Raw genomic sequence first — 27726 nt, 5'->3', positions numbered from 1 at the left:
TCATTTTTTTGGTTATAATTTTAATAATAACATTATTACTAAAACAAATTTATAGTATTATTTTTACTATTTTAAAATTTTCATTTATTTTACTTAATTCATTTTAGATAGTTATTAATTTTATTATTTACTAGAAATATTATATTATTTACTAGAAATATTATATTATTTTTATACTATTTTAAAATTTATTTAAATTTAGTTAATTCGTTATTTTTTTTATTATTATTAATTATAAGTAATAAATATGCAATGAATGGATATTAAAAATAATATTTTTATACAAAAAAAATTGATTAGGTGGATGTTGATACGGAGGAGGGAGAAGTGAGCAAAGTTAACTTTATATATATAGATTATATATTTTAAAAACATTTACTCATATATTTTAGGCCTGGGACTTCGGTTATTTCGGTGAATTCGGTTCGGTTATTTCGGTTTTTCTGTTTTTTTGAGTTTTGAAAATCTTACCGAATTGAACTGAAATATATTTCGGTTCGGTTATTTCGGTTTCTCGGTTAATTTGGTTTTAAAATTTCAAAACCGAAATTAACCAAAATTTGATTAAAAACATGAAAAAATCGGATTTTTCGGTTATTTAGAGATAATTTCGGGTTTTTCGGTTTTATTTCAAATATTTTGGTTTTTTCGGTTTCGGTTATTTTGGTTATTTTAGGGTAAATTCGGTTATTTTAGGGTAAATTTCGGTTTTATTAGTTTTTTTCCTAAAAAAAATTTAAAAAAATTAAAAAAAAAAGTTAAAAAAAAAAACGGTTAACCGAAAACCGAACCAAAATATTTTGGTTTTTTTGAAAAAAAAAAAATTGTACCGATCAGTTCAGCCGCCATAACCGAAACCGAACCGAACACCAAAAATATCGGTTCGGTTCGGTTCGGTTCGGTTTAAAATCCCAGGGCTAATATATTTAGTGTACTGCGTGTAACTACAATTAATATCGTCTTTTCTCTCTTTCCCTCTCTCCCTCGTCATTGATGTCTCATTACGTCTACACTTGTGTTCATATTTTCGTGTTCTGGTATGTGTCAAATCTTTGTTTTTTAGTGTTCCGACAATAGTCCGTGATTTAACCGTTTTTTCGGCTTATTGACGGTTTTTATCGATGTTTTACGACTGTTGTCGCTGTCGTTGATTTACATATGGTGATTGATTTGTTAGATATATTCGATTTGATAGCTGAGTTATAATATTTCTCGGAAGATAAAATGTTGCATAGATTCATATGACGGCTGATTTATATTGCTTCGCGGCGGAGTTATAATACTTCACGGAAGATGAAAGGTGGCGTAGATTCATATGACGTCTGATTTATATTGCTTTGCGGTTGAGTTATAATGTTGTCATGGAAGATGAAACGTTGCGTAGATTCATATGACGACTGATTTATATTGCTTCGCTGCTGAGTTATAATAATTCATGGAAGATAAAAGGTTGCGTAGATTCATATGACGGCTGATTTATATTGCTTCGCGGCTGAGTTATAATACTTCATGAAAGACGAAAGATTGTGTAAATTCATATGACAGCTGATTTATATTGCTTCGCGGCTGAGTTATAATACTTCACAGAAGACGAAAGGTTGCGTAAATTGATATGACGACTGATTTATATTGTTTTGCGGCTAAATTATAATACTTCACGGAAGAAAAAAGGTTGTGTAGATTCACATGACGCCTGATTTATATTATTTCGCAGCTGAGGTATAATACTTCACGAAAGATGAAAGATAGCATAGATTCATATGACAGTTGATTTATATTACTTTGCCGCTGAGTTATAATACTTCACAAAAGATGAAAGGTTGCGTAGATTCATAAGATGGTTGACTTATATTGCTTTGCAGCTGAGTTATAATACTTCACGGAAGACGAAATGTTGTGTAAATTCATATGACGGCTGATTTATATTGCTTGCGACTGACTTATTAAAAGAAAAAAAACTGAACTTTAACAAACGATTTATATTGCTTCTCGGCTAAGTTATTACAAGAAAGAAACTGAAAGTAAACAAATGTATTACAACAATACTACATCGACAACTTTTTCGCATCTATCTGCACAACTCTACACCCTCTATCGTCGGTATTAAATACATATTTGTGTTTTTTACCCAATTATCGAAAACAATAATTACTGGAACCGGATCCATCACATAATCAGAGCATGAAGAAAGAAAATGAAGAATAATGAGGAAGACGATAACAAATTGTATGTTCAAAAATTAAGTTATGGATATCTCTGTTGATGTGAAGAACAAGGTAAAAAACATGTAAATCTTTTTTGAACAAGGTGAAGAACAAGGTAAAAAACATGTAAATCCTTTTTGAACAAGGTGAAGAACAATACAACTAGAAAAAATAGTTTCATATTTCTTTTGGTGATGATGACATGGAATGATTCATTCGACGTCATTTTTTTAATGATGAAGTGGCAAGAAAGCCACCAAGCGAACATGTAAATCAACCTAATGAAACCAGCCACCAAACAAAACTATAAGTCAATCGCAACATAAATATTATTACAGTAATTAAAAAACAAAAAACATGACTGCCAAATTCAGCCGTTTAATGACGTAACTTAGCCGTATCGCTTCATAAGTCGGCCGTAATTGCATGTTATTCTGGTAACTGATCTTTTGCTACTAACTCGGCACCCGAATCAAAAAAACTTGAACTCGAATCAAAGTACCGCAACTGAACCAAAGAATAAAATTAGCTTAATTGAGACGTGTCAAAGTATTAACTCAGTCAATTTTTTGACAAATCAACCATCAAGTAGAAACTCGGCCAAAATTATTGTTGGGTTACATTCTTAACTCAACCATTTTCTCTTTAACTCAGACATGTTTCATTTAGTCTCGAGCACAATGGTACTAGTTGGATTTTCTACCGCACAAATAAACCGAACATAATCTTACCAAAACCCGCCGAGAAATCAAACCAGCTAGACCTAAATTTACCAAAGATTATAATTTTAATTAAATACAAATAATATATATACAAAAGTTGATCTATTCCAGAATAATATTCCAAAATCTAAAAAACTTGAACCCGAATCAAAGTACCACAACTGAACCAAAAAATCAAATTAGCTCAATTGAACCGAAGCAAACCGAACCGAAAAATCAAATGTCATACAAAATCTACGGAAGAGGGACAAAAGAGGAGAAAGAAGAGAATAAGGTCACAAAAATGTAAATAACATAGAAGTGGAGGGTCTATGTCGTACCTTTGACTTAAAAATTAAAATGAATTGTACGTACGAGTTTTTTAAGTTTTTGGCGGTTATTTGTGCTCCATCTTCCTCGTCCTCTTCCCACAGTCTCGCTTCTATCTTCTTATTTTGTCTATCTCTGTCTAAATACGCTAAAAAAAAAATCCAATTTTTATAGTATGTTAATAATAATACTGAGCTCATTATATTTGAATATGTTATGCGATAAATCAGGGTGATTTAATTTTAAAGACACTTAGCGCACAAGTTTCGTAGGTGAACTTATATAGTCTTAGTACCTTTTATTAACAACTTATTTTCGATAATTTAAGTCATCTATGTATTTTTTAATGGTAAATTTATTTTTATCTGGTAATTAATCGGTTAGCTTTTGTTCTGGATTGCTTCTCCTTTACTCATTACTACTTTACTACAATACTAGTTTACTAATAGGTCAATTAATTTTCCAAATTCCGGGTATTTTATTTTTCTTTTACTTGCCTAAGCTATTTTATGGTCACAGACTCACAGTTTGGGATAAGAGATTTTGACCTGTCCTTTTGATTGGTATGATATCTTCAGATTTTATTCTTATTATTATAAATATGTTTTTAACCATTTGCTGACCACTTTAATTGGATTTAGGGTTAGGGTTGTCTGATCCTCTGGGGTACCTCATTTTTGTCTTCTCGGTTCTTATTAGGGTCCCCTTGGTTTTGTGGAATGAAGTGATGGGTTTCAATTCGATGGAACCTTTCAGTGTTGCTCAGATCCAAGAGGTAAGCTTTTGATGTTCTTTATATGTTTTCGATGATGATTCATCGAAAAAATCGCATAGTTCTAAGAATGATTCTTCGATTCATCGTGTAGTTCGAAGGATGATTTATCAATCAATCGTGTAGTTCTAAGGATGATTCTTCGAATAATCCCATAGTTCTAAAGATCTCATCGATTAATTGCGAGTAGTTATGAGGATGATTTATTGTTGAATCATGTATATAGTATTGTCATTTTGGTATAGTTATTGCTACAGATCTTACTCTATATTGACATACTTGATTTGACAATATTGAGACTGTAAAGTAGGTTTTGCATTATGACTTTTGCCTTAAATGTTGCACTCTGTTACTTATCTGATTTACTAATGTTGATTCATGAGTCATGGTTTCCCGTGCACCATTTTGCTTTCATGTGCTTTTGCTATTTAGATTTTTGATATCAGAGTGTAGCCTCGTCCTAGCATCTTAATTTTCTATTGATGTTTTTCTCAAGCATACTAATTTCACCATCACCATTTTGCTTTCATTTACTTTCGCTATTTGGATTTATTGGAAATCCGACTCTGAGGGTTTTTGATATCAGAGTGTAGCCTCGTCCTAGCATCTTAATTTTCTCTTGATGTTTTTCTCAAGCATACTAATTTCACCATCACCATTTTGCTTTCATTTACTTTCGCTATTTGGATTTATTGGAAATCCGACTCTGAGAGTTTTTGATATCAGAATGTAGCCTCGTCCTAGCATCTTAATTTTCTCTTGATGTTTTTCTCAAGCATACTAATTTCACCATCACCATTTTGCTTTCATTTACTTTCGCTATTTGGATTTATTGGAAATCCGACTCTGAGGGTTTTTGATATCAGAGTGTAGCCTCGTCCTAGCATCTTAATTTTCTCTTGATGTTTTTCAAGCATACTAATTTCACCATCACCATTTTGCTTTTATTTACTTTTGCTATTTGGATTTATTGGAAATCCGACTCTGAGGGTTTTTGATATCAGAATGTAGCCTCGTCCTAGCATCTTAATTTTCTCTTGATGTTTTTCTCAAGCATACTAATTTCACCATCACCATTTTGCTTTCATTTACTTTTGCTATTTTTATTTATTGAAAATCCAACTTTCAGGTTTTTCAATATCAGAGTGTAGCCTCCTCCTAACATCTTAATTTTCACTTGATGTTTTTCTCAAGCATACTAATTTCACCATCACCATTTTGCTTTCATTTACTTTTGCTATTTGGATTTATTGGAAATCCGACTCTAAGGTTTTTTGATATCAGAATGTAGCGTCCTCCTAGCATCTTAATTTTCTCTTGATGTTTTTCTCAAGCATATTAATGTCACCATCACTATATTTGAATTTAGTATTGGAATCCAACTGTGAGGTTTTTCGTTATCAAAGTGTAGTCTCCTCCATCTTAATTTTCTCTTGATTTTTTTCTCAAGCATACTAATGTCCTTTTTTTTTTTTCAGGACAAGGACACTAATGTAGACCCTCCTACTAGTCCCCGTCATCGGAAGGTAAGGCCAAAGTGATTCTCGGAGCTGAGCGTAAACTTTACTTTGCACCAATCCAATGTAGTCCATAAAGGCTTACAAATACCTATTTTTGACATAATGTAGGTTCTTGCTAGATGGGATCCATCTAAAGCTAAGAGGCCAAACATTGATGAAGCTATTACATTCCACCCTTCATCAGAGGTATTACTAATTGTTCTCCATCTTGTGTTTCAGAGGTTATGTTGATGTTTTGTTTTTTCCATATTTTTTTATTCTGAATTTTGGTTATTAGGAGTTTGAAGATACAATTGCTTACATTGAAAGCATACGTCACTTAGCCGAACCGTATGGTATTTGTCGAATCGTACCACCTCTGAAATGGTGTCCTCCTTGTCGGCTTATGGAGAGAAATTTATGGGAGGAGACAAAGTTCCCAACCCGTATTCAGATTGTGGATCTGCTTCAGAACAGAGAGGCCATGAAGAAGAAGGAGAAACCTAAGGGAAGAAAACGTAAACGAGGAAGAAAGCCGAGTGTGGCTTTACCCAAGAAAATACATGGCTCTGTCTCTAGCTCTGTTTCCTCTCCCGAGAAGACCGAAGAAGAGAAATTTGGTTTCAACTCTGGTTCAGATTTCACTCTTAAGGAGTTTGAGAAATATGATCGATCTTTCAAGAAATCATACTTCGAAAGAAAAGACAATGCTGCAGATACCGAATGGGCCCCATCTGTTAACGAAATCGAAGGAGAGTACTGGAGGATCATTGAGCAACCAACAGATGAAGTCGAGGTACATTTTACATTCCCCTTGACTGGCTGGCTACATATTTTTGGTTTTTGATTCATGATTCTAAAAATAAGTAGACCATATCATAAAAAATAGGAAAAATGAGATTTTAATAGATTCTTCCCTATATAAGAGATTTTGTGGGTTTCTTAAAAGATTTCTGTGACTTGAAAAAAAAAAAATTGAGCCCAAAACAATAACTAAAAATGAAAATGTTATAAGCGTTTCTTAAAATATAACTAAAAAACCAGATAGCTAGTTGTTTATGTAAACAGCTTTGTCATTAGATGTCCTGTCACCTGTGGTTGGCAGGTCTACTATGGGGCAGACTTGGAGAGACGGGTGCTTGGAAGTGGATTTTACAAAGGAGTCAACATGTTGACTGGAGATACTGAAGTGGATCAATACATATATTCTGGTTGGAACTTGAATAACTTACCTCGTCTTCCTGGCTCTTTATTGTCGTATGAGCCTTGTGATATCTCAGGTGTTGTCGTGCCATGGCTCTATGTTGGCATGTGTTTCTCGACGTTTTGTTGGGTAAGATCACACTCTCACAGATCTCTAATCATTTATTTTATTTTTGGTTTTCTCAGTTTCACCAAAAATGTTTGTTATTTTTTTATTCTCGTAACAGCATGTCGAGGACCATCACCTATATTCAGTGAACTATAATCACTTTGGCTCCCCAAAAGTATGGTATGGAGTTCCAGGAAGCCATGCAACTGCGCTGGAGCAGGCGATGAGAAGACATCTACCAGATCTGTTTAAGGAGCAACCTGATCTACTTCATGGACTTGTTACTCAGTTCTCTCCTTCCATCTTGAAAGCTGAGGAGGTTCCGGTTTACCGAGCGGTTCAGCAAGCAGGGGAATTTATTGTAACATTCCCTAGGGCATATCACTCCGGATTCAACACCGGGTTCAACTGTGCAGAAGCAGTGAATTTGGCTACGCTTGACTGGTTGCCTTACGGACAGAATGCTATCGAACTTTATAGCCAAGAGACCAGGAAAACTTCTCTATCCCATGACAAGCTTCTCCTCGGAGCAGCTTCTGAAGCTGTTAAGTTCCTTTGTGAATATAAAGCTGTTAAGTCCCTTCGTGAAGTCTCACCTCTTGGGAAAGCAAAAACAATGTATTTAAGATGGAAGACGTTCTGTGGGAAGAATGGTGAACTTACTAAGGCAATTGATGAGGCTCGGTTGCGTCTAGAAGAAGGAAGAATTGAGGCTCTTGGAAATGGTTTCAGCTACCTAAAAATGGAGAAGGAGTTTGATTTGGACTGTGAAAAGGAATGCGTCTTTTGCTTAAGTGACTTGCATCTCACTGCTTCCGGCTGCACCAAGTGCTCTATAGGAGAATACACTTGCACGAAACACGCGAACGATCTTTGTTCATGTGAAAAGAGTGATCGTTTCATCCTCTATCGTTACACCGCAGATGAGTTAAGCTCATTGGCCAGAGCATTTGAAGGTTATGAATCAGATGATAATATAACATGGACTTCTAAATCCATCGAAGAATGTGGTCCGGTTATCGTTGAGGAAGAACCAGGGATCAGACGTGATTTTGATCCCAATCTTGAGTTTCAGTTCGGTTCTTCTTCTTCAGAGAGCTCTCAGAAGGAAGAATCTAGTCCGGTTACCGTTGAGGAAGAACCACATAGAATTCGTGATTTTGATGTGAATCTTGACTTTCAATTGGATGAGGAGTTGAATGCTTCTTCAGAGACCAGTGATGATGCATCCATGATGAACTTTGCTCTCTCTATCGAGCCTATAAATCTCGGTTCCTTGGTTATCAGAGATCTTTGGTATAGCAAGCATGCTATATTTCCAAAAGGTGCATGCACATCTCCCTAAACCATTTATAATAACCTAAGATAAATTTCATTAATGCACATATGCATGAGTCGAAAGAGCTTAAGTTTGTGGTACTTTATTTTGTACAGGGTTTAAGAGTCGGGTTAAGTTCTATAACGTGCTAGATCCAATGAGAATTAGCTGTTACATGTCTGAGATTGAAGAAGATGCAGGATCTAATGGTCCACTATTCAGGGTAAGAGCCCTTCAATTCTTATTGGTTTGTGTTAGGCTTGGAATTTGCCTTACATTATATTGTGTGTTGGTTAATAACGTTTCAGGTTACTTTGGAAGGGTCTCAAGAAGAGACCTTCTGTAATGTCTCAGCTCAGAAATGCTGGGAAATGGTGTTGAAGAGGGTTAACAAAGAGAGAACAGAACGCAGCAGCCAAGGACAAAATGTTCAAACATTGGAAAACATCGACGGGCTACAAATGTTCGGTTTCCGCTCTGAGTTTGTAATTCAGGTAAAATTTTAACTAATCGAATCGACTTTTAGGGTCTTGTGTTTGATACCTGGTCTCTCTAACACAAGTTTATCATCTTCATCTCTCCAGGCCACTGAGGCTCTTGACCCGAACCATCGCCTAGAGGAGTATTGGAACCATAAGAATGAGAAGGATTCGTTGGAAATGAATGAATATGCCGTGATACTGAAATCCATCAAAGGAAGACCTTTTGAGTCCGACTTGAACCGTACTTGAAGAATATTTGTCAGAAGAGAGAGTGTTATGAACTTATTATGATTAAGATATTGAATAATGGGCTCAAGTGGGCCTTTACCGTTTATGGACCTAATTTCTAGTTTTATGATAAAGACTTGTTAGGATTGAGTTGTAATTATAACTATAGTTTCTTCCACCTGGGAAGGTTATCGATTATGAGTACAACAACATTGAAATGTTTCCTTCTCTCCAATTTTTCCTTTCCTTAGACTTCTTTTCATCGAGATCGAATCCTTGCATTATATTCTCTCTCTCATCTAACTGCAATATTGTAACTTTTGTTGTTCAACGTCTAAGTAGCGACCGGCCGTACCAATTCGGTTTTGTCTGGTTCAACTGTAAAATGTAACCGGACAAACCAAAGATCCGATTTAAACCAAGATCTTAATTCAGGGCTAAAACTGGTCAAACCGAAGTCTTTATTCATTAATTAGATCAACATTGTGATACAGACACGACAAATACTCTATATCTTAACTAATTTTTCATAATTTATATTTATACTACTATCATCGAGTACACATGATCCTTTTCGATATTACCATGAGTTTATTTCAAACGTGATAGTTATTTACTATAACAACGGCGTTAATTAACCTATACGTTCACGAAGGTGGCGGCGTGAGGAACGGCAGGGGAGGGAAATTAAAGCCAGGGAAGCCAGGTATAGATGGCGCCGGAGGTGATGACGGCATCGGAAACGGAAACGGTAAACGTGGGACGGGATGTTTCCAGGGAATGGAGAAGGCACAAACGGCGGAAAAAGTGACGGTAACGGAGGAACGCCGCTGAATGGCAACCCGGGTGGAAAAGGCAGGTTATTCGCTTCGTCGGAAGTGGTGGCTACCCTTTCATCACTCGGCTTCTGATCGCTGAGACGACGAGCAACGGTTGCTTTCGGCGTGAGGTTGAAGATCATGATTAGGGTTAGGGCTATAGTGATGACTGAAGAAGCCATTTTTGTGTGTTTTTTTTTTTTTTTTAATCTGCTTCTGTCTGTTGCAATAGCTAGCTGAGGTTTAGTGTGAGGAGTATATATAGGCCTATGGATTTTTTCATTGGTATTTTTTTTTTTTTCACACAAGTTAACGAAAATTTAAATTGTTTTAAAAATATTTTACCTACGTACAAAACGCAATTCAATGGTGCCAATATTTATAAAACATCGAATGTACCGAATTCGAAAATCAGTGGACTGATTTAACAATTACAAATGCATGTGCATCGCATGTTGGCTGCTGCATGCATACTTTTCCAATAAAAATAACAGTACGTTTGACATGAAAATTGGTTGAAAACAGAAGGAGAAACATGAAAATTGACTAATAATAAATATAGAGGCATGCACATGAACATGTGTGTCTCATGCAGCTTGGTTAGAGCTCATTGAATTAGTCTAATTATATCGAAACCAGCTGTATTTTTTACATTTTAACATGTTCTTAACATTCACATTTCACTATCCTATTTATTGTTTTGTACATTTGTATGATTGTATCATTGTATGCTTACCGAACCCTAGCGAAATTGTTTTTTTTTTCTTTCTAAACATTGGTTTGTTTCTTGTTAAGTCCAACTAGACTTATTGTTTTTGAATATGAAATGATGGGTATGTAAGGAACATATATGGTTCTAGAAAATTTGAAGAGTGTCCAAGGCATTGTTTTGTGATGGAGTAGTAGATTTAGAGGTCCATAAATATGAAGTACAAATGAGTGCGAATTTATATGCCTAAATCCATAATTAAGTGTGCGTATTATATAATATTGATGAGGGCCATGAGGCTAAAAAGGACGGAAGAAGTAGTAACTAGTAAGGCCAAGAGACCTTATCATGCATATACACTTAACACTCACATTTTTCTTCGGCTCATACCTAAGCATTTGCTCAGGGACTCGTTTATGGTTCATGTTGGTGATCAGGGTCTGCGGGAGAAGGAAAGTTTAAGGATTATCGAATTTACAACATAAACCTAGCAACATTACAAAAACATGTTGAATTGTTCAAATTCTTCTATACTTTCCATGCTTCCTCAATGTGTAAGTTTTTTTTCCGCTGCTGTAATCATGTCTATTGACTCTGTGCTTAAAAGCAAGATTTGCAGTCACACAATCTGTGAGAAGTCCAAGAGAAGGAAGGATGAGAAACAGGAAAAACTATAGTGGTTTATGCTAGTATAGTATGTCCTCACCAAGCTTTTCATTCGTAAACGGACCAATAATCTCCATGTGAAAGTCTTAAAATGAACTCATACCTACCTGCTCATGAATCGGGAAGAAGCCGACCATTGTACATCTTTTGGAGTAGCTCGCGAGCACCAGGCCTTCTAAGAAGACCTTTGTTGTTTGGTAAACCTGTACCCAAACAGACCGGGCAAACAAGCTTACCCCGACCTGATTTGCAATAGGAGCCACCAGTTAATCAGGGAAATCCATTGTCCCAAGCGTCACCAAACTAAAGAAATAGTAGGAAAGAGATACAAACCGTAACAATTTGGACATTCAGTGAACTCATACACATCTTTGGCACGTTTCCGGTTGAGAGCTTTCCATTTTCCTGTACCACCACACATATCACCTAATATCATAAGAAAATACAGTTAAAACCATATGGGCATGATGGCATCAGTAGTAAGCTCATGAGGTACATCAAATGGAAACACAGAGAACATTAAAACATAGCAAGGTGCTCGCTCAATATGACCTTTAATATAGCAAGGTGCTCAATATGAAAACAAAGAAGAGTGAGACTCACAAAGAACAGCACCACTGCCCTGACAGTTACGGCAAGAACCTCCTGGTTTCTTGTCTAAAGCAGCTGCACTTTCCACAGAGACAAAGGTATAAGCATTGCTAATTAAAGCTGCAGATCCGCACACACATGCCGTCATCCACTGTCTCCGTGACACCGATTTCTGATCACCCTGCTGCAGCCAAGAACACAAAGCCAAGTCAAGTCTCCACTTCAATTTTTAAATTCAATACTAGAAATTAAGACTAAGAGCTAATGGAAGCACTTCCAAACACAACTAAAAACTTGCTCAGCTCCAAATTTACAGTGAACAGTAACAAAGACACAAATTTGTAGCAGAACTAAAGACCAAGACTTGAAATTTCTTCTCTTAGGACAATACACACAATAGTAACTAGAGAATGTGACAAATCAAGTAGCTGTGTATAAAGTAAGTCACCAAATTAAAACCATCACAGAGTCGAAACGATCATTTGAATTTTAATTTTTGCAGCTGGTACAAATCTCCTAAACCCTAACTCGGAATATTGCACGAAGAAAGGCCAAGTTAGATCATTAACCTGGGTTTTGTTGGAAGTCTCCGAGGAAGAATCTGAATTGTCCGAATCGAAGGTCTGATTCTCCGGGCATGATTTCGCAAGAACACGGACTCGGTTCCGGTTTGGTGCAGCTGGAGAAGGTGTATGGAGACGCGACGAAGGGAGTGCGAAGAAGAGATGAGACGATGATGCCGCCATTTTTTTTTTTTTTTTTTTTTCAGTCTGCGGTCATAATTTTACTGGCGAACCAGAGAGACACCCAAAACCATCTAAAGGATGTTTCAGATATTTTCGTTTTGTTGCACCTACTTTAATAACTTTTACAGATTGGTACGTGTACTTTTCAATCTCAAAATTTCTAACTATTTTCATTTTGAACCAATAAAAAAACGCAGAGATGTTTTAAAAGGCCTAGTCCCGTTAGGCCTGCTCCATAACAGACCTGAAGAGTTTAAGGTTTAAGTTTAAATTTGCTGTTTCATAAAGAATTTTTTTTTTTTACACATTTTTATTTTATTTACTTTTTTATATCACATTTTTAATAGAACACAAATATGGTTGTTCACTTCACTTCATTTTTAATAAATATGGTCTTTTTAACTTGCTAGTATAATTCAATTTTTAAATATGAAATTAGTTTAATAGTAAATGAATGGAATGTAGATGTATATGATAAAGAATCGAAATATATAGAGGGAGGAATATATGGTCTCAAGATCTAACAAGTCAATGTGCATGGGTACTACTGTCGGTTGCTTTGCTTGTTCAAAGATGTAGTTGCAAACTTGTCTAAATGCAATGAAGTCAATTATTTTTCCATATTAAAAGTTCCACTATTTTATAATAAACAAAAAACAGTTATCAGTTTGTATATTTTTGAGATAAATATATTAACTGCGAAATAAAACTACAGTGATGTCCTTTTGAATTTGGATTTTCTAATTTTTTCATGCAATTCACCTAGAATCATTAATAGTTATGCTTACAATATAAAATAAGTACAAATTAGTATAACTATAATAAATCTATAACACTCAGTTTTGGAAAATGTTTCAAAAGTTCTGATTAAACATAATTTCTCATTTTATACTACAATCACTTCAAATATTTTATAATTTATTGAATAAAAGTACTTCACATGCAACGATACTAACAGCCACCTATATTTGTTTTTCATATCAATATATCATTATAGTAACAATTTCGATAAATTTGTACATAGTAATAATGGTGTTTTGTCAAGAGGTCGTAAAGTTTTGGCCATGAAGTGAAAGACACGTAGTAGAGTCTTTTTACCGACATGTCAGCAGAGAGTTCGTCGAGGACGCACAGATGCTGGGGCTCCCTCGTTCCAATCACCGCGTCCCCTTAATAATATCTGTTGCAATCTCATTCGCTGCTTCTTTTTATATAAACAAACAACACCTCATTTAATAAAGTTTTATCATTTACTTGCAAACTTTATAGCTCTTCGCTCTCTCTCTCTCAGTCTTTCACCGTCAAGACCGCTCTATTTGCTTTCCTTATTTATACGTTTTTCCTCTCCGTCTCTGCTTAGAATTTGAGATCGAATCTTTCTTAGTTCTTACTATTGAAGAGAACCCACGAGAAAATTTTGAGTCTTTATCACTCCTCTATCAGGTTCGTCTCTCTCTCTCGCTCTGATATTGATATTAATGTCGTTTTTAAGCTTTCTTGTTCTTCCGTTTCTGCTTCTTGATCAAGTCCAGTTTCTACAACATTTTTTGCTTTCTAGCTAGAGTTTTCATCTGTTTTCCTGATCATCAGGCTACAATGTTGGCCTTTTTTTGTTTTTGTGAAATTCTGTGTCGGTGTGATTATATGCATATGTAGACTAGTAGTAGTAGTAGTTTTTTTATATATATCTAATTATCCTTTCATTTTTCTGAAAGACCTACCAACCCATTTTGGAGTTACTTCGTATTCCCAAAGTTATTTAAAAGACATATAATTAAGCAGAATACTGAGGTTTTTGCAGATGTGAGTTTTTAAAACATTCGAGTTGTTAATCTCTTGCAGCTGAAACTGAACACTAAGCTGTGTACTTTAAGAATCAAAATGCTGAATCTTGGCAGAGCAAGAATCGGGAGGCAGAACAGATCTATGCCTTTTGAAAGTACTCATCTATAATAGAACTCTGATTTTTCACATCTTTTTAGGCCTTCTTTTTTTTTTTTGGTAAGGTCTTTTTAGGCCTTCTTGTCTATAAGTAGTTGACATCAATGGTTGGTAAGTTGGTACAGAGGTTCCAGGTTTTTTGGAGTTTGTTAGCTCCAGTTCAAAGTCAAAAGCTTTTTTTGTTTTGTTTGTGCTTCTAATTTGGATTCAAAATTCACACGTGTTGGTGATGTTTGGAGTGTAGGATTGGATTTTGCAGACCCAAAGAAGAACAACAATTACATGGGGAAGATTCTTATGGCCATGACACTTACAGCAATGTGCATTCTCTTGCTTAAGCAATCCCCAACCTTCAATACCCCAAGCGTGGTACATTACTTCCTATAATGTTATTAACTTGTTATTGATATACCCTTTCTCATTGTTGAAGTAATAATGTTTTGAGTGGTTGTTATGATGTTTTCATTCATCTTTCAGTTCTCTCAACATGAACCAGGAGTTACCCATGTTCTAGTCACTGGTGGTGCTGGATATATCGGCTCACATGCAGCTTTACGCCTTCTTAAAGATTCATACCGAGTCACCATTGTGGTAGAAATGCATCTTCATTGCCTTACATTACATAGCTTCATGCTTCTTGTGTTGTATCCAAGTAAAAAAGTAAATCTTTTTATGTTTTTGGCAGGACAATCTATCTCGAGGGAACCTCGCTGCAGTCAAGATACTGCAACAACTGTTTCCAGAACCTGGAAGGCTCCAATTCATTTATGCTGATCTTGGAGATGCAAATGCGGTATGATCCTTCATTGTGGTTTTACATATAAGACCCCTAATAAAACAACTGGCAAACTTTTTTTTTTGTGTGTTTTTTAAGGAAGAAATGTTTTCAGGTTAACAAAATATTTTCTGAAAACGCATTTGACGCTGTGATGCATTTCGCCGCTGTTGCTTATGTTGGAGAGAGCACAGAGTTTCCTCTCAAGTGAGCTTGATCCTTCTCAAGAAAGATTTGACCTTCACTGTCAAATTTGTTGTGAATCATATATGTATATATAGTAGCTAAGTAGCTTGATGTTATGTCATTTGCAGGTATTATCACAATATCACATCAAACACGTTGGTAGTTTTAGAGACGATGGCTGCTCACGGTGTGAAGACTTTGATATATTCAAGCACATGTGCTACGTATGGAGAGCCTGAGAAGATGCCAATAACAGAGGAAACTCCTCAGGTCCCAATCAATCCTTATGGAAAGGCTAAGAAGATGGCAGAAGATATCATCTTGGATTTTTCCAAAAATTCCAATATGGCCGTTATGATCCTGAGGTTTGTTAGTTAATTCTTTTGTTATGTGTGTGTGTTTAGGGCTCTGTTTTTGTTTTCTCCTCCCCTGAAGTTTGAGTTTTTTTCAGATATTTCAATGTGATTGGGTCTGATCCTGAAGGAAGACTGGGTGAAGCTCCAAGACCTGAACTCAGAGAGCATGGACGTATCTCTGGTGCTTGCTTTGATGCTGCCCGAGGCATCATTCCCGGGCTGCAGGTGATTGTCACGCTCTTTGCTATGTGTCATCATTACAAAAGATCTTTGTAGATGTTTATTTGGTTTTTTTATCTGCAGATTAAAGGAACAGACTACAAGACTGTGGATGGGACTTGCGTACGTGATTACATCGATGTCACGGACTTGGTTGATGCCCATGTAAAAGCTCTTGAAAAGGCCAAACCCCGCAAAGTTGGGATCTTCAATGTTGGTACTGGGAAAGGTATAAAAAAATCGATTGTAGGCAAAAAAATTTGGGAAGTGAAGTGAATAAATATATAGACAAATGTGATATTATTGTTGTGCAAGCAGGTAGCTCAGTGAATGAGTTTGTGGAAGCTTGTAAAAAGGCGACAGGGGTTGATATAAAAGTTGATTACTTGGAAAGACGGGCAGGAGATTACGCAGAGGTTTACAGTGATCCAAGCAAGATCAAAGAAGAGCTGAATTGGACAGCCAAGCACACGAATCTTCATGAGAGTTTGGAGACGGCATGGAGATGGCAAAAGCTTCATCGCAACGGCTATGGATCGTCTCCCTTGGTTTCTGAATACTGACCTTTCTGCATTTTCTTGTGATAATTTACTCTTCAAGGACTCCTTCACCTAGTAGATGATAGCTATAGAGATTCTTAGAGTCTTGATTATAGATGGTAGTAAAAGTAGTAGAAGATTATGAGTACTAGTTTATTATTAGCTATTTTGTATGCATAACCATATATAGAGATTATATATGAGATTATTGATTAATCAAATAAAATCTATATCAATCACATATTTTATTGTGATTGAGATTTTTAAAAATCTTGGTTCTTGGTGGAGAAGTGAAAAACAGTGGTTGCAAATTTTAAGTTTTCTTGCCAAGTGAGAAGCTTTTGTGTTGTTTTGGTATATTTAGTTTGGATTCAAATTATCGATTCCTCAGATGGTGAGATTGGCCGTGGACGTGAATCCCCTCAAGGCTTTGGTTTGGTTACACATCTGGATCAGTTAACTTCGAAAGTAAATGACAAACAAAATTGACAGTGCGAGAAGTGGAAGTTTTATATTAGACGTAATGAGATAGTAACTGTAACATATCCACTGGCAAAATCTGTTTAATACACTAATCATGAAAAGAATAGACAGTATGGTTGTTTGGTTACTCTAATAGAGAATGCGGTACAGCAAACCGATCCTGCACAACTCTTTTAGCTTCAACCATGGAAGAGTCTTCAGGCAACTGATTGAACAGCACTCTCAAAGTTGTCTTCGGCTGATGATACACGCTTCACAAGTACGTGTTCGGGGTGTGAAAGTTTCAGCTGGCTGCAAAAAGGTTTGGGAATACAAATGGACTCAACTAATGCGACTACCCAATATTTTTATAAGAACCAAGGATACCATAACTCTCAAATAAATTTTAGCGAGTTCTAAAAGACGCCTTATACTCGAGCTGATGATGAAAATTTACCTTAGATAGCGTGAAGATGATTTCCCGACATGAAGACTGCAGACAACAAGGTTTGCAAGAGTTTCTGGGTCTTTAGCATCCTGCAATCACCACAACTCGTATAAACACTTGCCAACACACAGAAAAGCCAAGATATAACATATAAGTGCAGTGAAGAAGGTATGCAAGTCTGATTATAGTTACCTTGTTTAGTGCTTCAAGCAGTAGCGTTTCAGCTTCATCAAAGTTCCCGAATTGCATACAGCAAACAGCTTTGCCATTCAAGATCAAGCATGTCATCGGGTACTTCTCCGTGAAATCCTCGAAAATGAGATAAGCTTCCTGTATCTTCGAACCCCCCCTAAAATCATCATAAATCGTATCAGTACAAGAAGTTTAAAATTTATGCGAAATAAGCCCAACAAAAACGATCAAAACTTCGCATTATACCACTGCCAGGTTCAACCACGCACTAGCAAGTTGAGTGAGACAGTGGTCTTCATCAATCTGTTGCATCACTCTAAGCTGCTTCTCAGCATACTCTAATCTATGCATCTTAATGAATATCTGAACATTCAAGGCATACCTAGAAACAAAGCAGCAACAAACAAACAAACAAACAATCAAAGAGCATGTAAACACAACAACCACTCTCACCAGACCAGAATATAATCACAATCCACCAAAGAATTTCGAAAAAAAATCTTACAAATCCATAGTTCCTCCAGCATGAGTATGCTTCAAAGCTTCATTATAATCTTCCTCATGCATGAATATAATACCAGCAATCAACCTCAATGTATCACTGTTTCTTATTGTTGAACCTGCTAACCATTCTCTCAAGCTCGAAATTGTTGATTCCTGAACCAACAAGAACAACCGTTCCATATCAGGATTCGAATCTCTTTGACAATTTCTACTACTATATAACATGTACAAATCAAAAGCTGAGTTACCTTATTTTCAGGACTCGATAGATACATAGCGAGGAGTTTGACTGCTTGTAGAGGCGTAGCGGCTGATTCATCGATCTCATTGATGACAAGCTTTTTTACAGCACCAAAAAATTTCAAAGAACAGATTCAAACAAAACGAAATCGAATCCGCAGAAGAAGTCAATGTTATCGAGGAGGTGAATCAATGGAGAAACCTGATAGCTACCGAGAGCGATGTATGAGCGGAAGACGAAGCAATCGCGTTCGACGGCATCTTCCGGAGAGAGGTTAGGGATCTCACTTTTGTTGATCGCTGTTTGATAAGCTCCTAAATAGAAATTGTTTCTTAGGTTGAAGAGGTGGTCTGGTCCTGCTCCCATGGCTGCCATTGCTTCTTCTTCCTGAAGGTCTCACAGATTCGAGTCTAATACCACCAAACGAACAAAAACACACCGAAGTAAACGGGTTAATAACATTTAACCCCTTAAACTACAACGCTTATGCATCAGAGCCCCCTGTTCTTTTAATTTGTACAATCGACACCATGAATCTGATTTGGGCCTCATGTGGTAAAATAACGAAGTACAAGTTCTTTAATTTATGGGCTTATATTTTGCGTTACGAGCTATGATCTGTTTGTTAGACCAGTCAGATACTTAAAACAAAATTATAGCAAATAGCTAAAGTTTACGTAATTCAAATTAAAATAATCATGTTTATGAATTATGATACATAATAAGAGGATGACTATTGTTTTTTCTATGAACTTTGGGAGCACTTAAAGGGAATGGTACGATTTTACGTAAAGTCAATATCCATTTTACATGTGCAAAGTAGTACGTACACGTGCTACACAACCCAATAACATTAGTCAATTACTCTAATGTTGAATCAATTTGTACTGGTGACCATCTTGCAATTCTCAATGTAATGGTTTTTAGCTGTACTAGAATAGTCATAGAATATGTGTTACGCTCGTCATAGACATAACTTACTAGTTACTTACACGCACCTTTTAAATGTAAAATCTATCTACTTGGTGGAATAAGCAAGCACCTTCAGTTTGGTTCTTATTATCATGCAAAATTTTCGTGATTAATTATTGTTTTATGTTTTTTGTCCACTTTTATAATACAATACTAGTTTGCGATTTGAAATCCCTAATCCAAAGAAGACCTGCTCATGACGTGTTCTGCCAATCCATATATACATATGTTTCAAGTGCTTGTTTAAAATATTGATTGTATCTAAACATACGTTTCTAATCTAAAACACATGTTTCGTGGTTACCAATCAAAATATATGTTCATCTATTAACTTTTTTTTAATACTAGTATTGGTATTGGATAATAGATATTATTACTATTATCATTATTGAATCCGTTCATCAACATGCGTCACCGTAGAACGAGGGAGGCATGACTTATTTTGCCCTTTTGCACCGTCTGGTCTAATTATTGTGATATAAACAATGTATAAGTCCATGTCGTTTCATATAAAAATGAATCTGTGTGCCATTAGAGACGAGGCCTGCTTCATATCATATGGGTCGTGCTTGTTTTTTTCTTTTTCTTTTTTCTTTATCTCATTTGATAAAATATCTAAAGAAACGATAGGGCCGGGAAGTGAGAACTACAGTCTACACGTATATTTTAACGTTGAACAAAGATATATTTAACTTCCATTTTGTTCAAAATGTTTAGCACAAAAAAATAAAACACAGAGACTATACATATAAAGGAATCAATTGCAAATAGAAACATATGTCTAATTTTTTTCTTTAAAAAACTTTAATCTTGTTTTTTTGTGGGTATGAATCATTATTTTCATCCGAATGGAATGAATCACCAATTGAAGCAGTGGTATATATTGTGCGGTTTTTTTTAACAACAAGCTTGTGCAGTTGAAGACAGCTTCAACTTTCAGTCCACACTTATAAACTTGATCCAACTCCAAAACTTCCAAGTTCCAACGAAAGTGAAATCTGTCGTAATTCATGAATATGTGTGTATATGTATATTAATAGGTCGATTTTGTAACTGTTTAATATGAGCAAATTGAATCGATATATAAATTTGATAATGTAAATAAAATAAAAGGAAAACAAAAATGATAAATAATATGGGATAAAAGATAGTAGTGATGAGGTTGTAATGTACGAACGTGGATCTAAGTGTCTGTCATGAAGCCGACCATTTTTTTTTTACATTCCAAAACTAGGTATTTTGATAGTGTTTGTGATTTTTTTTTATAAAGAAATGAAATTTTAATTGTTTTTGTGGGGGTTCATTTCCTCTTTGGAACAGGTAAATTTTATTTTCTATGAAACATCTTACATGACGAAAGGTGTGGTTATTTTATGTTACAATTGTTCTCGGTAGTTATATATACTGTGACAAAAAGTAACGAGTGCGAAAGATTTATATATGTATATATATATATTTTTCTGAAAAGAATCGACCATATGAAACATTTCATTCATCATTCTTTTATTAGAATGAATGGAAAAAGTTAGAATTTATTTTTAACAACATATAGACCATATGATTTGATTTTGGTAGTATCACTGTGATATATGAATTTGGTAAGAACACAACGAGTACAATAGATAGACTAGTACATTACACATTTACATGTTTTGATCAAGAGGGAGTTATATATTAAATGTGTGGGATTAGCACATATAATATTTATTTGCACAATGGTTAACTTATATTATATCTCAAGCCGTTAAGAAATGGGTTATTTTAATTTGACCAATAATATTCTGGCAGCTATAAGCTACTCCGAAACTCTTGTATTTAATTTAATCAACACACAAAAATGTTTGTTGTTAACCAGCTAGTTGACAAAAAAAAATAACCAAGTAGGTGTCTAGGTGAGTTACAATATTTTATATAGTGCGAGTATATCAATAATAATTGTGAATGAGATTATAAATATACAAACAAATTAATTAAAGTCCAACATGCATAAAAACACATGCTAATACCATGTGAGGAATTTATTACCCATGATACAACTTTCATTCTTGAGTTTATTTAGTCGGCACCATACAAAGATATATATGTTTTCAAGAAATTTGGTGTAAATAGTATCTAACCAATGGATCTTTGAATCCTTTGCTACCTCTGTACTTGGCTTTCTTTGAATAAATGAAAACAAGTGTTTGTCCAAAAAAGAATATCTAAACAATGAAAATAGTAAGTAGTATAGAAATATATAGTTGGCGACAAAATGGCAAATCTAGAATGAGATAACTGCAAACGTATAATTAGTTGGCACCAATACTAAATCAATCTACATCCATAAGCCAACTGAGAATTGTTTTTCGTTTTCAAAGAAACCAACTCAGATTTGGAAATTGGATTAATTATAAATTATAGAATATTTGTTCGTATATTACGAAGAGTCGTTATTTTGCCAGTCTTGGCCACTTACATTACATCAAATGTCTTTTATAATGTAAAACAATTCTATGTATTTTGTTTGATGAGATTGTTTGGTTATATGCCTAAACAGTGCGAAGAGGACGAGTTTGGAAAAGTGTTATTATATTCACAAACAAAACAAAACAAGATCATTTCTTTACATATATATTAACACTTGTTAAAATTGTACTAATAAGTAGTATAAGAATTCTTTTGTCATATACGATTCTGACAGGAAACGAATTCCTCGTCATATCTTTCGTCTTTCCCGGTGTAATTATATGCAAGCTAATGATTTCTTCTTGATTAGTTATTAGCCCCATAATCCTCTGAAAATTTTGATTAAACAATGATTTTAGTTAGGGTGCAGGGCATATAATAGTCACTAAAATTGCAACTCCTTTTTTAGTTTTATAAGAACTAAAACTGCTTTATGCTCTTTCTTTTGTTGTTGTTACTGTAAATCACGAAATGACCTGCTAAATAACAAGTCAACCACAGTTGACTTGAATAAGGACAAAATTCAATATATAACAGTAACGAATATAACTTGTTTTGTTATGTATATAACTGGACCATAAATTAGCAGATGAAATCAATTATAAACGATCACATAACATAGTCTATCATATTTTGTCCAAAACAAAACACAGTCTATATCATAGATGGGTGGAGAAAGAAAAATAAAATAAAAATTCATATAAGTAAGTCCCATATCATTCATTTTTATAAGAATAAACAAATACAATAATACATACAGACAAACAAATTTTTTGGTACTCAAGACAACAGCAAAATGTATTTCAGAATATTTACGTGGGCTGATCATATTGGATGGAAATAAAACGGACTCCGAGAAATGCGGCTATTTGCCGATCTCTTTACTTCCCAGTCACTTGTTTTTTTCTCTCAAGTGCAGCATCTCATTATGCCCTTTCACATTATATGATAATATTTTACTAATATAGTGTACAAAAAAAGTACTACAAGACTTGGCCGTATATGTCTCGATCCTGATATTTTTGTATACATTTTAAAATTATTATCACTTCACCTCCTTAAGATATATATACTTAAATCAAATGTCATGAATTAGTTCATTTTATATATAAAAGACTACATAATCTGATCTCCCCTCTCTCTCTCTAACATGAAAAAGTTGTCGAAGATATTCTCATTCTGAAAAGTCAGCGCCCCTTTCTCGTTTCATCAACCATTTTTTGTTCTTCATCATCTTCTTTTTTCCCCAAGAAAATAATTCAACATCACTTGTCATCACTCTTTTCCGATATATCCACAAAAACTCGATCGAGAATTATAACCAAACTTATATATGTACCTGATTCCAAATCATTTTTCCTAATTACTTTTTCTTTAGGTTTTGGGATTTCTAATTCTTTTTCTGTGTATATATAATATACATAAACACGCGTCATACATACATATTATGTGCAGCGTCTTTGAGTTACTAAACATGGACAACTTCCAAGGAGACCTAACAGACGTCGTACGAGGAATTGGTTCAGGACACGTGTCATCTCCTGGGCCACCGGAAGGTCCAACTCCGAGCAGCATGTCTCGCCCGCCAACGTCAGATCTCCACGTAGAGTTCCCCACCGCCGCTGCTTCTGTCAGCTGTCTCACAAATCCCTTTGGCGACCCGTTCGTAAGCATGACGGATCCTCTCCTCCACCTCGCGGCCAACTTCGGTTTCTTATCCGGTGCCGGAGATAACGAGAGCAACAACAGTTTTGCAGTCTTGCCAAAGGGTTTTGAGGATGTCGACCAAATTACGAGTCAATGCAGTGCCTTCCCAAGAATCCGGATCTCGCAAAGCAATATTACCCAAGATGCATCCACTTGCAATTCACCGGCCATAGCCGTCTCCAACGCCCCAACTTCGCCGTGGGGGATGATCCGCGTTGATGCCACTAACAGTCCAAGAAACTGTTTACTAGTCGATAATAGTAACAACATGTCATCATCCTCACAGATTCAGATCTCCTCTTCCCCTCAGAATCTTGGCATAAAGAGAAGGTAAGTTGATTAAAATTCGATCTATATGATTTATTTATCATTTTCCCCTTCTTAATTAAACGAGATCATTTAATGTTACATGGTCGTGATAAATATATAATAACACCATGTGATTGACTATATTTGAATTTTTTCCTTTGGAGATTTTATATTAATGTTGTACGTATAACGAATGACAACCATTTTTTCTAAGTTTCATATTTGATTAGGCTACTCACCAAGGTTACATCCTTTGAAAAAAAACTATATGGGATATATGCTACAATTAGTGTGTCAAGAAAATTAATTGTAATGAAACGCAATTTGTTCATTAAAACCAATTCTCAACGTTTACATATTAATCTATTTTTATTTTCATGAAACATAAGACATATTGAAACTAGGGTTTCGTTTTTGTGCATGTATTTGCAACCCTTCATGTAAAATTTCCGAATCTTACATGTTGTATTTCTTCGTTTTTCAATTTTTAATTCTGTTTGCTTTTGTTTGTGTACGATCTTATTTTCTTGTGTTTTTTTCTTTGGGTGTAAATGTTAAATTTTTGCTATTTTTAAAAATATTCATTTTACTTTTAGATGATTTTGATTGAATAAAGATTTAGACTTCAAACTGAAAAAGAGTATGCGCAGGATACATATATGAAGTGTAAACATCGTAACCAAACAACGATCATTTACTACGTCCCATGCCCATCATATCTCAAACCGAACTCATCATGACCCACACTAACATAGATAACAAAATTAGCTTTAAAAGCGACGACGTAATACTTACATGGGTCTTCAAAATGGATGCAGGAAGAGCCAGACAAAGAAAGTGGTGTGCATACCAGCTCCAGCGGCGATGAACAGCCGGTCCAGTGGAGAAGTGGTTCCGTCTGATCTATGGGCTTGGCGAAAGTACGGTCAAAAACCCATCAAAGGTTCTCCTTATCCAAGGTAATACTCACACACACATATATTCATGCATTTCTATAGTTATAATAACCCTATATGTTCGCGATCGTCTATACTGACTATACATATTACGAATATATATAAATATATAATTAAGTATGTTCTTTCAATAGGAAAGTTTTGTAACAACATGAAAAAATCACTATTTTTAATACAAAAATGTATATGTCGGTTAGTTCCATTGTGTCTTATTATTTCGTCCCAAGTTTCGTAAGAAAAGGAATACTTTTTTTGTTGATTAACCACTGAAAAAGAATTCACATGTAAGTAGAATTTGCAGCTTTGCATCTCCTTTCACAAAGAATATTGCAGTTGCAATCATTAGCATGGAACTATAAAAGTATAAAGTTCGTTTAATTTTCTACGGCCCACATTAAGCCTATTAAATGCCTTATTGGGACATTTGATGCACACTTATCTTATAATCATAATATAGATTCCATCGGAAAAGCTAGGATATCATTCAGATTTATTGATGATTATTATTTTTAATAATAAATCTGAAATGATATATATACAAAAAAAAAAAGTCTTTGATGGTTATCTGAAGGATAAATTCTTTGTTTCTCAGGGGTTACTACAGATGTAGCAGCTCAAAAGGTTGTTCAGCTAGGAAACAAGTCGAACGTAGCCGCACTGATCCAAAAATGTTAGTCATTACTTACACCTCTGAACATAACCATCCGTGGCCCACTCAACGCAATGCTCTCGCCGGCTCCACTCGTTCCTCTTCCTCCTCCTCATCATACCTTTCTTCCAAATCCTCAACCGCAACCGCAGCCACAACTACGTCTCCCTCATCCAGGTTCTCCCAAAACAATAATAACAAAGACGAACACAATAAGTCCCACTTGCCTTCTTCTTCCACTCCTCCTCCTTATGCGGCCGCGGGGGTTAAAGAGGAGAAGGTGGAGGAGCGCCATGACAATATGGAGTTCGATAATGACGTTGAAGATACGTATAGACCGGAGTTGTTGCCCGAGTTTCAACATCAGCCGGAGGATTTCTTCGCAAATCTTGACGAGCTTGAGGGAGACTCTTTGAATATATTGCTATCTCACAGTAGCGGCGGAGGCAACATGGATAACACAACGACCATTCCCGACGTTTTTAGCGATTTCTTTGATGACGACGACTCCTCAAGGTCCTTATAAATATTCTAATTATGTAAACATAGAATTATATTATTCTTGTGATACGATTGTACTAAATGACGTATTAGTCCTAGCGCATGCCACCGCCGAGTAGCCAATTAAGAGAATTCAAGTCATTTACAATTCATTTTTTTAGATGAGATCCATCTAGTTCACTAAAACTCCATTGTATTTTTGCTAGCTTATGTGTTTTTATTTTTCTTTAAAGACTGTTTATAAAATTTAACGAGCAAAACTATTTTTTCTTTCCTTTTTCTATAACCGAAGATCTCAGACTAGAGTTCCAAACTAATTTTCAGTGCTTACAGAAAAAGACCAAATATTGTTGTCATATAAGCATTCATATTTCACATTAAATTGATATAATTCAGATTCCAATTGGAATTATAATTTGAAAACTGCTTTTTGGTACAAGCTATTTCTAACTACATACAATGAACTCAAATTCAAGAGGTGGCCAGAGCTTATGTGGCTCTTGTTAAGAGTTAAGACAGTTAATATAAATCCTAGGGTCATTAATTTATCCAGTTTAGTCTAAATCAATTAACTAATAGGAATTATGGTATGGAACGACATAGATATACACATAGGTGATACGTGTGTATATAAATTTGTGCTTGTGCGTGCTAAACTGGTACTGGGATGGAGCAAGAGAAGTGGGGTTAAGGAATATTGGTGGATGGGACACAAAGCGAAGATGTCCATCCACAGTATTAGTAGCATGACTCAGACTCACCCATTAATTATAATTGAATTTCTCAGTTGTGAAGATGTTGCCTTTTGATATTTTTCCTTTAAACAAATGTTTGGGGAAGGAGATGTTTGAAAAATAATCTCCAAAAACTAAAATTAAAAATCGAATATAAATTTAAGAAAACAGTTCATGATAGTGAGAACAATTTCTCTTTTTGACCATGCATGTAGATGATCTTGGAAGGCAGGAAGAAAACCCTAGTTTCATGGCTTTTCTTACGGGACGAATTAAATGAGAATCCCATATAATAGTCTTTATTCATTCTGGCTGAATTGTGACTCGTATGACATTTGTATAAATTATTTGAGAAGTTGTATTACAAAAAAAATCGGCATCGTTTACGAACTTTCTTACCTTAATAGTTAATTAGTACAACTTGTTTTTATTTTACTTAAATCCTATTATTTATTGACTAAAATAAGCTATGTTATACATATATTTGAAATAGACTTGTCGTCTACTTTGTTTCTTGATTTTTCTTGATTTCTAATCTTATCCATCATGACCTTGAACTCTCTGTCCCGGCTAGTATTTGCCTTTGACTAAATTCATTTGTAGTTTCTTTACAGCGGCATGTTTTTAAAAATTAAATTAATCAAATAAATTTGTGCAACACATTCTTCAATTAACTTAAACAACTAAAAAAAAAAGAATCACCGGTAGGGTAACAAAGATTATATGATGATAGAAGAGAGTGTGTGGGATCTCAACTTTTGATCAAAATCATTCTGGAAATAGTGACCTTAAGTTTTGTCAAATCCATCGGATTCTGATTGATAGAAAGAAAAGTTGCATCACAACCTATTTAAAATTATTTTCTAAGGAAAGTATTTGATTTGATGAGGGGGCAAGACAAAAAGAACAGTCGAATATTACACGTTTAATTATCATAATTTTTACTTTTCTATGGTTTTTTATTTTATTCTCTCACGATGGGACATATAGAACGAGAGGCCAATATTAATTTGGACGAAGATTTTGGTGGGTAAATAGGCTTATGGATGCTACTATTTGGTGTCACCTTCTTTTAGATTAATGAAAGTGTTTACTATGATGTTTATTTTGAGTATAATTATGGGACATTAACTTTTGGTTATATATCGAGAAAATAATAACATGATAAAGTATAGTGGTAAGTCCCATCGATAAGCTTTTTAGACTAGCTTCGT

General features: G+C 35.0%; 5 protein-coding genes and 1 pseudogene across 13 annotated transcripts; 3 read left to right on the top strand and 3 right to left on the bottom strand.

Moving 5' to 3' along the window:
* The first annotated feature begins 3699 nt into the window (after positions 1-3699).
* LOC104699235 (lysine-specific demethylase JMJ15-like) lies at positions 3700-9066 on the top strand. Of its 2 annotated transcripts, XM_087453681.1 has the most exons (10): positions 3700-3798; positions 3877-4010; positions 5486-5533; positions 5636-5713; positions 5805-6302; positions 6612-6839; positions 6937-8143; positions 8253-8359; positions 8445-8630; positions 8721-9066. In XM_087453681.1, exons 2-10 carry the CDS (start codon positions 3963-3965, stop codon positions 8865-8867), a joined length of 2547 nt encoding a protein of 848 aa, XP_087309807.1. In that variant the 5' UTR covers positions 3700-3798; positions 3877-3962; the 3' UTR covers positions 8868-9066. The 2 variants fall into 2 exon arrangements, with proteins under 2 accessions (XP_087309807.1, XP_087309806.1); XM_087453680.1 differs by lacking the exon at positions 3700-3798 and having other exon boundaries at positions 3828-4010.
* Positions 9067-9290: 224 nt separating this feature from the next.
* On the bottom strand, positions 9291-9947 carry LOC104792245 (uncharacterized; annotated as a pseudogene).
* A 744-nt stretch (positions 9948-10691) lies between these two features.
* On the bottom strand, positions 10692-12534 carry LOC104792244 (protein PHOTOSYSTEM I ASSEMBLY 2, chloroplastic). 4 transcript variants are annotated; one of them, XM_010518348.3, is made up of 5 exons: positions 12200-12534; positions 11643-11814; positions 11373-11465; positions 11147-11281; positions 10692-11001 (listed from the first exon to the last, which is right to left on the bottom strand). In XM_010518348.3, exons 1-4 carry the CDS (start codon positions 12374-12376, stop codon positions 11151-11153), a joined length of 573 nt encoding a protein of 190 aa, XP_010516650.2. In that variant the 5' UTR covers positions 12377-12534; the 3' UTR covers positions 10692-11001; positions 11147-11150. The 4 variants fall into 4 exon arrangements, with proteins under 4 accessions (XP_010516650.2, XP_010516651.2, XP_087309811.1 ...); XM_010518349.3 differs by having other exon boundaries at positions 11143-11281; positions 12200-12485; XM_087453685.1 differs by having other exon boundaries at positions 11143-11281; positions 11643-11811; positions 12200-12485.
* An 894-nt stretch (positions 12535-13428) lies between these two features.
* Positions 13429-16662, top strand: LOC104792243 (putative UDP-arabinose 4-epimerase 2). Of its 5 annotated transcripts, none has more exons than XM_010518344.3 (10): positions 13614-13819; positions 14219-14315; positions 14562-14686; positions 14795-14908; positions 15003-15110; positions 15208-15299; positions 15407-15643; positions 15730-15859; positions 15938-16082; positions 16172-16662. In XM_010518344.3, exons 2-10 carry the CDS (start codon positions 14258-14260, stop codon positions 16414-16416), a joined length of 1254 nt encoding a protein of 417 aa, XP_010516646.2. In that variant the 5' UTR covers positions 13614-13819; positions 14219-14257; the 3' UTR covers positions 16417-16662. The 5 variants fall into 5 exon arrangements, with proteins under 5 accessions (XP_010516647.2, XP_010516646.2, XP_087309804.1 ...); XM_087453679.1 differs by having other exon boundaries at positions 13666-13819; positions 15192-15299; XM_010518345.3 differs by lacking the exon at positions 14219-14315 and having other exon boundaries at positions 13429-13819.
* A 222-nt stretch (positions 16663-16884) lies between these two features.
* Positions 16885-18727, bottom strand: LOC147942906 (coatomer subunit epsilon-2-like). Its single transcript, XM_087453677.1, has 7 exons — positions 18441-18727; positions 18247-18336; positions 18000-18151; positions 17742-17876; positions 17495-17651; positions 17312-17391; positions 16885-17166 (listed from the first exon to the last, which is right to left on the bottom strand). The coding sequence occupies exons 1-7, from the start codon at positions 18612-18614 to the stop codon at positions 17073-17075; spliced, it is 882 nt and encodes a 293-aa protein (XP_087309803.1). The 5' UTR covers positions 18615-18727; the 3' UTR covers positions 16885-17072.
* Positions 18728-22755: 4028 nt separating this feature from the next.
* Positions 22756-26024, top strand: LOC104792240 (putative WRKY transcription factor 35). Its single transcript, XM_087454058.1, has 3 exons — positions 22756-23693; positions 24491-24631; positions 25221-26024. The coding sequence occupies exons 1-3, from the start codon at positions 23104-23106 to the stop codon at positions 25801-25803; spliced, it is 1314 nt and encodes a 437-aa protein (XP_087310184.1). The 5' UTR covers positions 22756-23103; the 3' UTR covers positions 25804-26024.
* Positions 26025-27726: the final 1702 nt, after the last annotated feature.

This window comes from Camelina sativa, chromosome 6, assembly GCF_030686135.1.
Source record: "Camelina sativa cultivar CO46 ecotype springtype chromosome 6, ASM3068613v1".
Classification (NCBI taxonomy): Eukaryota; Viridiplantae; Streptophyta; class Magnoliopsida; order Brassicales; family Brassicaceae; genus Camelina; species Camelina sativa.
The sequence above is the reverse complement of the archived record's forward strand: the minus strand, read 5'-3'. Positions and strand labels throughout refer to the sequence as shown.

Excerpts from the sequence above, each read along its gene's own strand:
- LOC104699235 (XM_087453681.1), top strand. The coding sequence starts at position 3,963 with ATGGGTTTCAATTCGATGGAACCTTTCAGTGTTGCTCAGATCCAAGAG. Across the intron at positions 6,840-6,936 it reads GTTTCTCGACGTTTTGTTGG|CATGTCGAGGACCATCACCT; the intron begins GTAAGATCACAC and ends TTCTCGTAACAG. Across the intron at positions 8,631-8,720 it reads GCTCTGAGTTTGTAATTCAG|GCCACTGAGGCTCTTGACCC; the intron begins GTAAAATTTTAA and ends TCATCTCTCCAG.
- LOC104792244 (XM_010518348.3), bottom strand. The coding sequence starts at position 12,376 with ATGGCGGCATCATCGTCTCATCTCTTCTTCGCACTCCCTTCGTCGCGT. Across the intron at positions 11,815-12,199 it reads AGACTTCCAACAAAACCCAG|CAGGGTGATCAGAAATCGGT; the intron begins GTTAATGATCTA and ends TCTTGGCTGCAG. Across the intron at positions 11,466-11,642 it reads GGGCAGTGGTGCTGTTCTTT|GTGATATGTGTGGTGGTACA; the intron begins GTGAGTCTCACT and ends TTATGATATTAG.
- LOC104792243 (XM_010518344.3), top strand. The coding sequence starts at position 14,258 with ATGCTGAATCTTGGCAGAGCAAGAATCGGGAGGCAGAACAGATCTATG. Across the intron at positions 15,300-15,406 it reads AGCACAGAGTTTCCTCTCAA|GTATTATCACAATATCACAT; the intron begins GTGAGCTTGATC and ends TGTCATTTGCAG. Across the intron at positions 15,644-15,729 it reads ATGGCCGTTATGATCCTGAG|ATATTTCAATGTGATTGGGT; the intron begins GTTTGTTAGTTA and ends AGTTTTTTTCAG.
- LOC147942906 (XM_087453677.1), bottom strand. The coding sequence starts at position 18,614 with ATGGCAGCCATGGGAGCAGGACCAGACCACCTCTTCAACCTAAGAAAC. Across the intron at positions 18,152-18,246 it reads TATCGAGTCCTGAAAATAAG|GAATCAACAATTTCGAGCTT; the intron begins GTAACTCAGCTT and ends TTGTTGGTTCAG. Across the intron at positions 17,167-17,311 it reads TCATCTTCACGCTATCTAAG|CCAGCTGAAACTTTCACACC; the intron begins GTAAATTTTCAT and ends ACCTTTTTGCAG.
- LOC104792240 (XM_087454058.1), top strand. The coding sequence starts at position 23,104 with ATGTGCAGCGTCTTTGAGTTACTAAACATGGACAACTTCCAAGGAGAC. Across the intron at positions 23,694-24,490 it reads AATCTTGGCATAAAGAGAAG|GAAGAGCCAGACAAAGAAAG; the intron begins GTAAGTTGATTA and ends AAATGGATGCAG. Across the intron at positions 24,632-25,220 it reads AAAGGTTCTCCTTATCCAAG|GGGTTACTACAGATGTAGCA; the intron begins GTAATACTCACA and ends TTTGTTTCTCAG.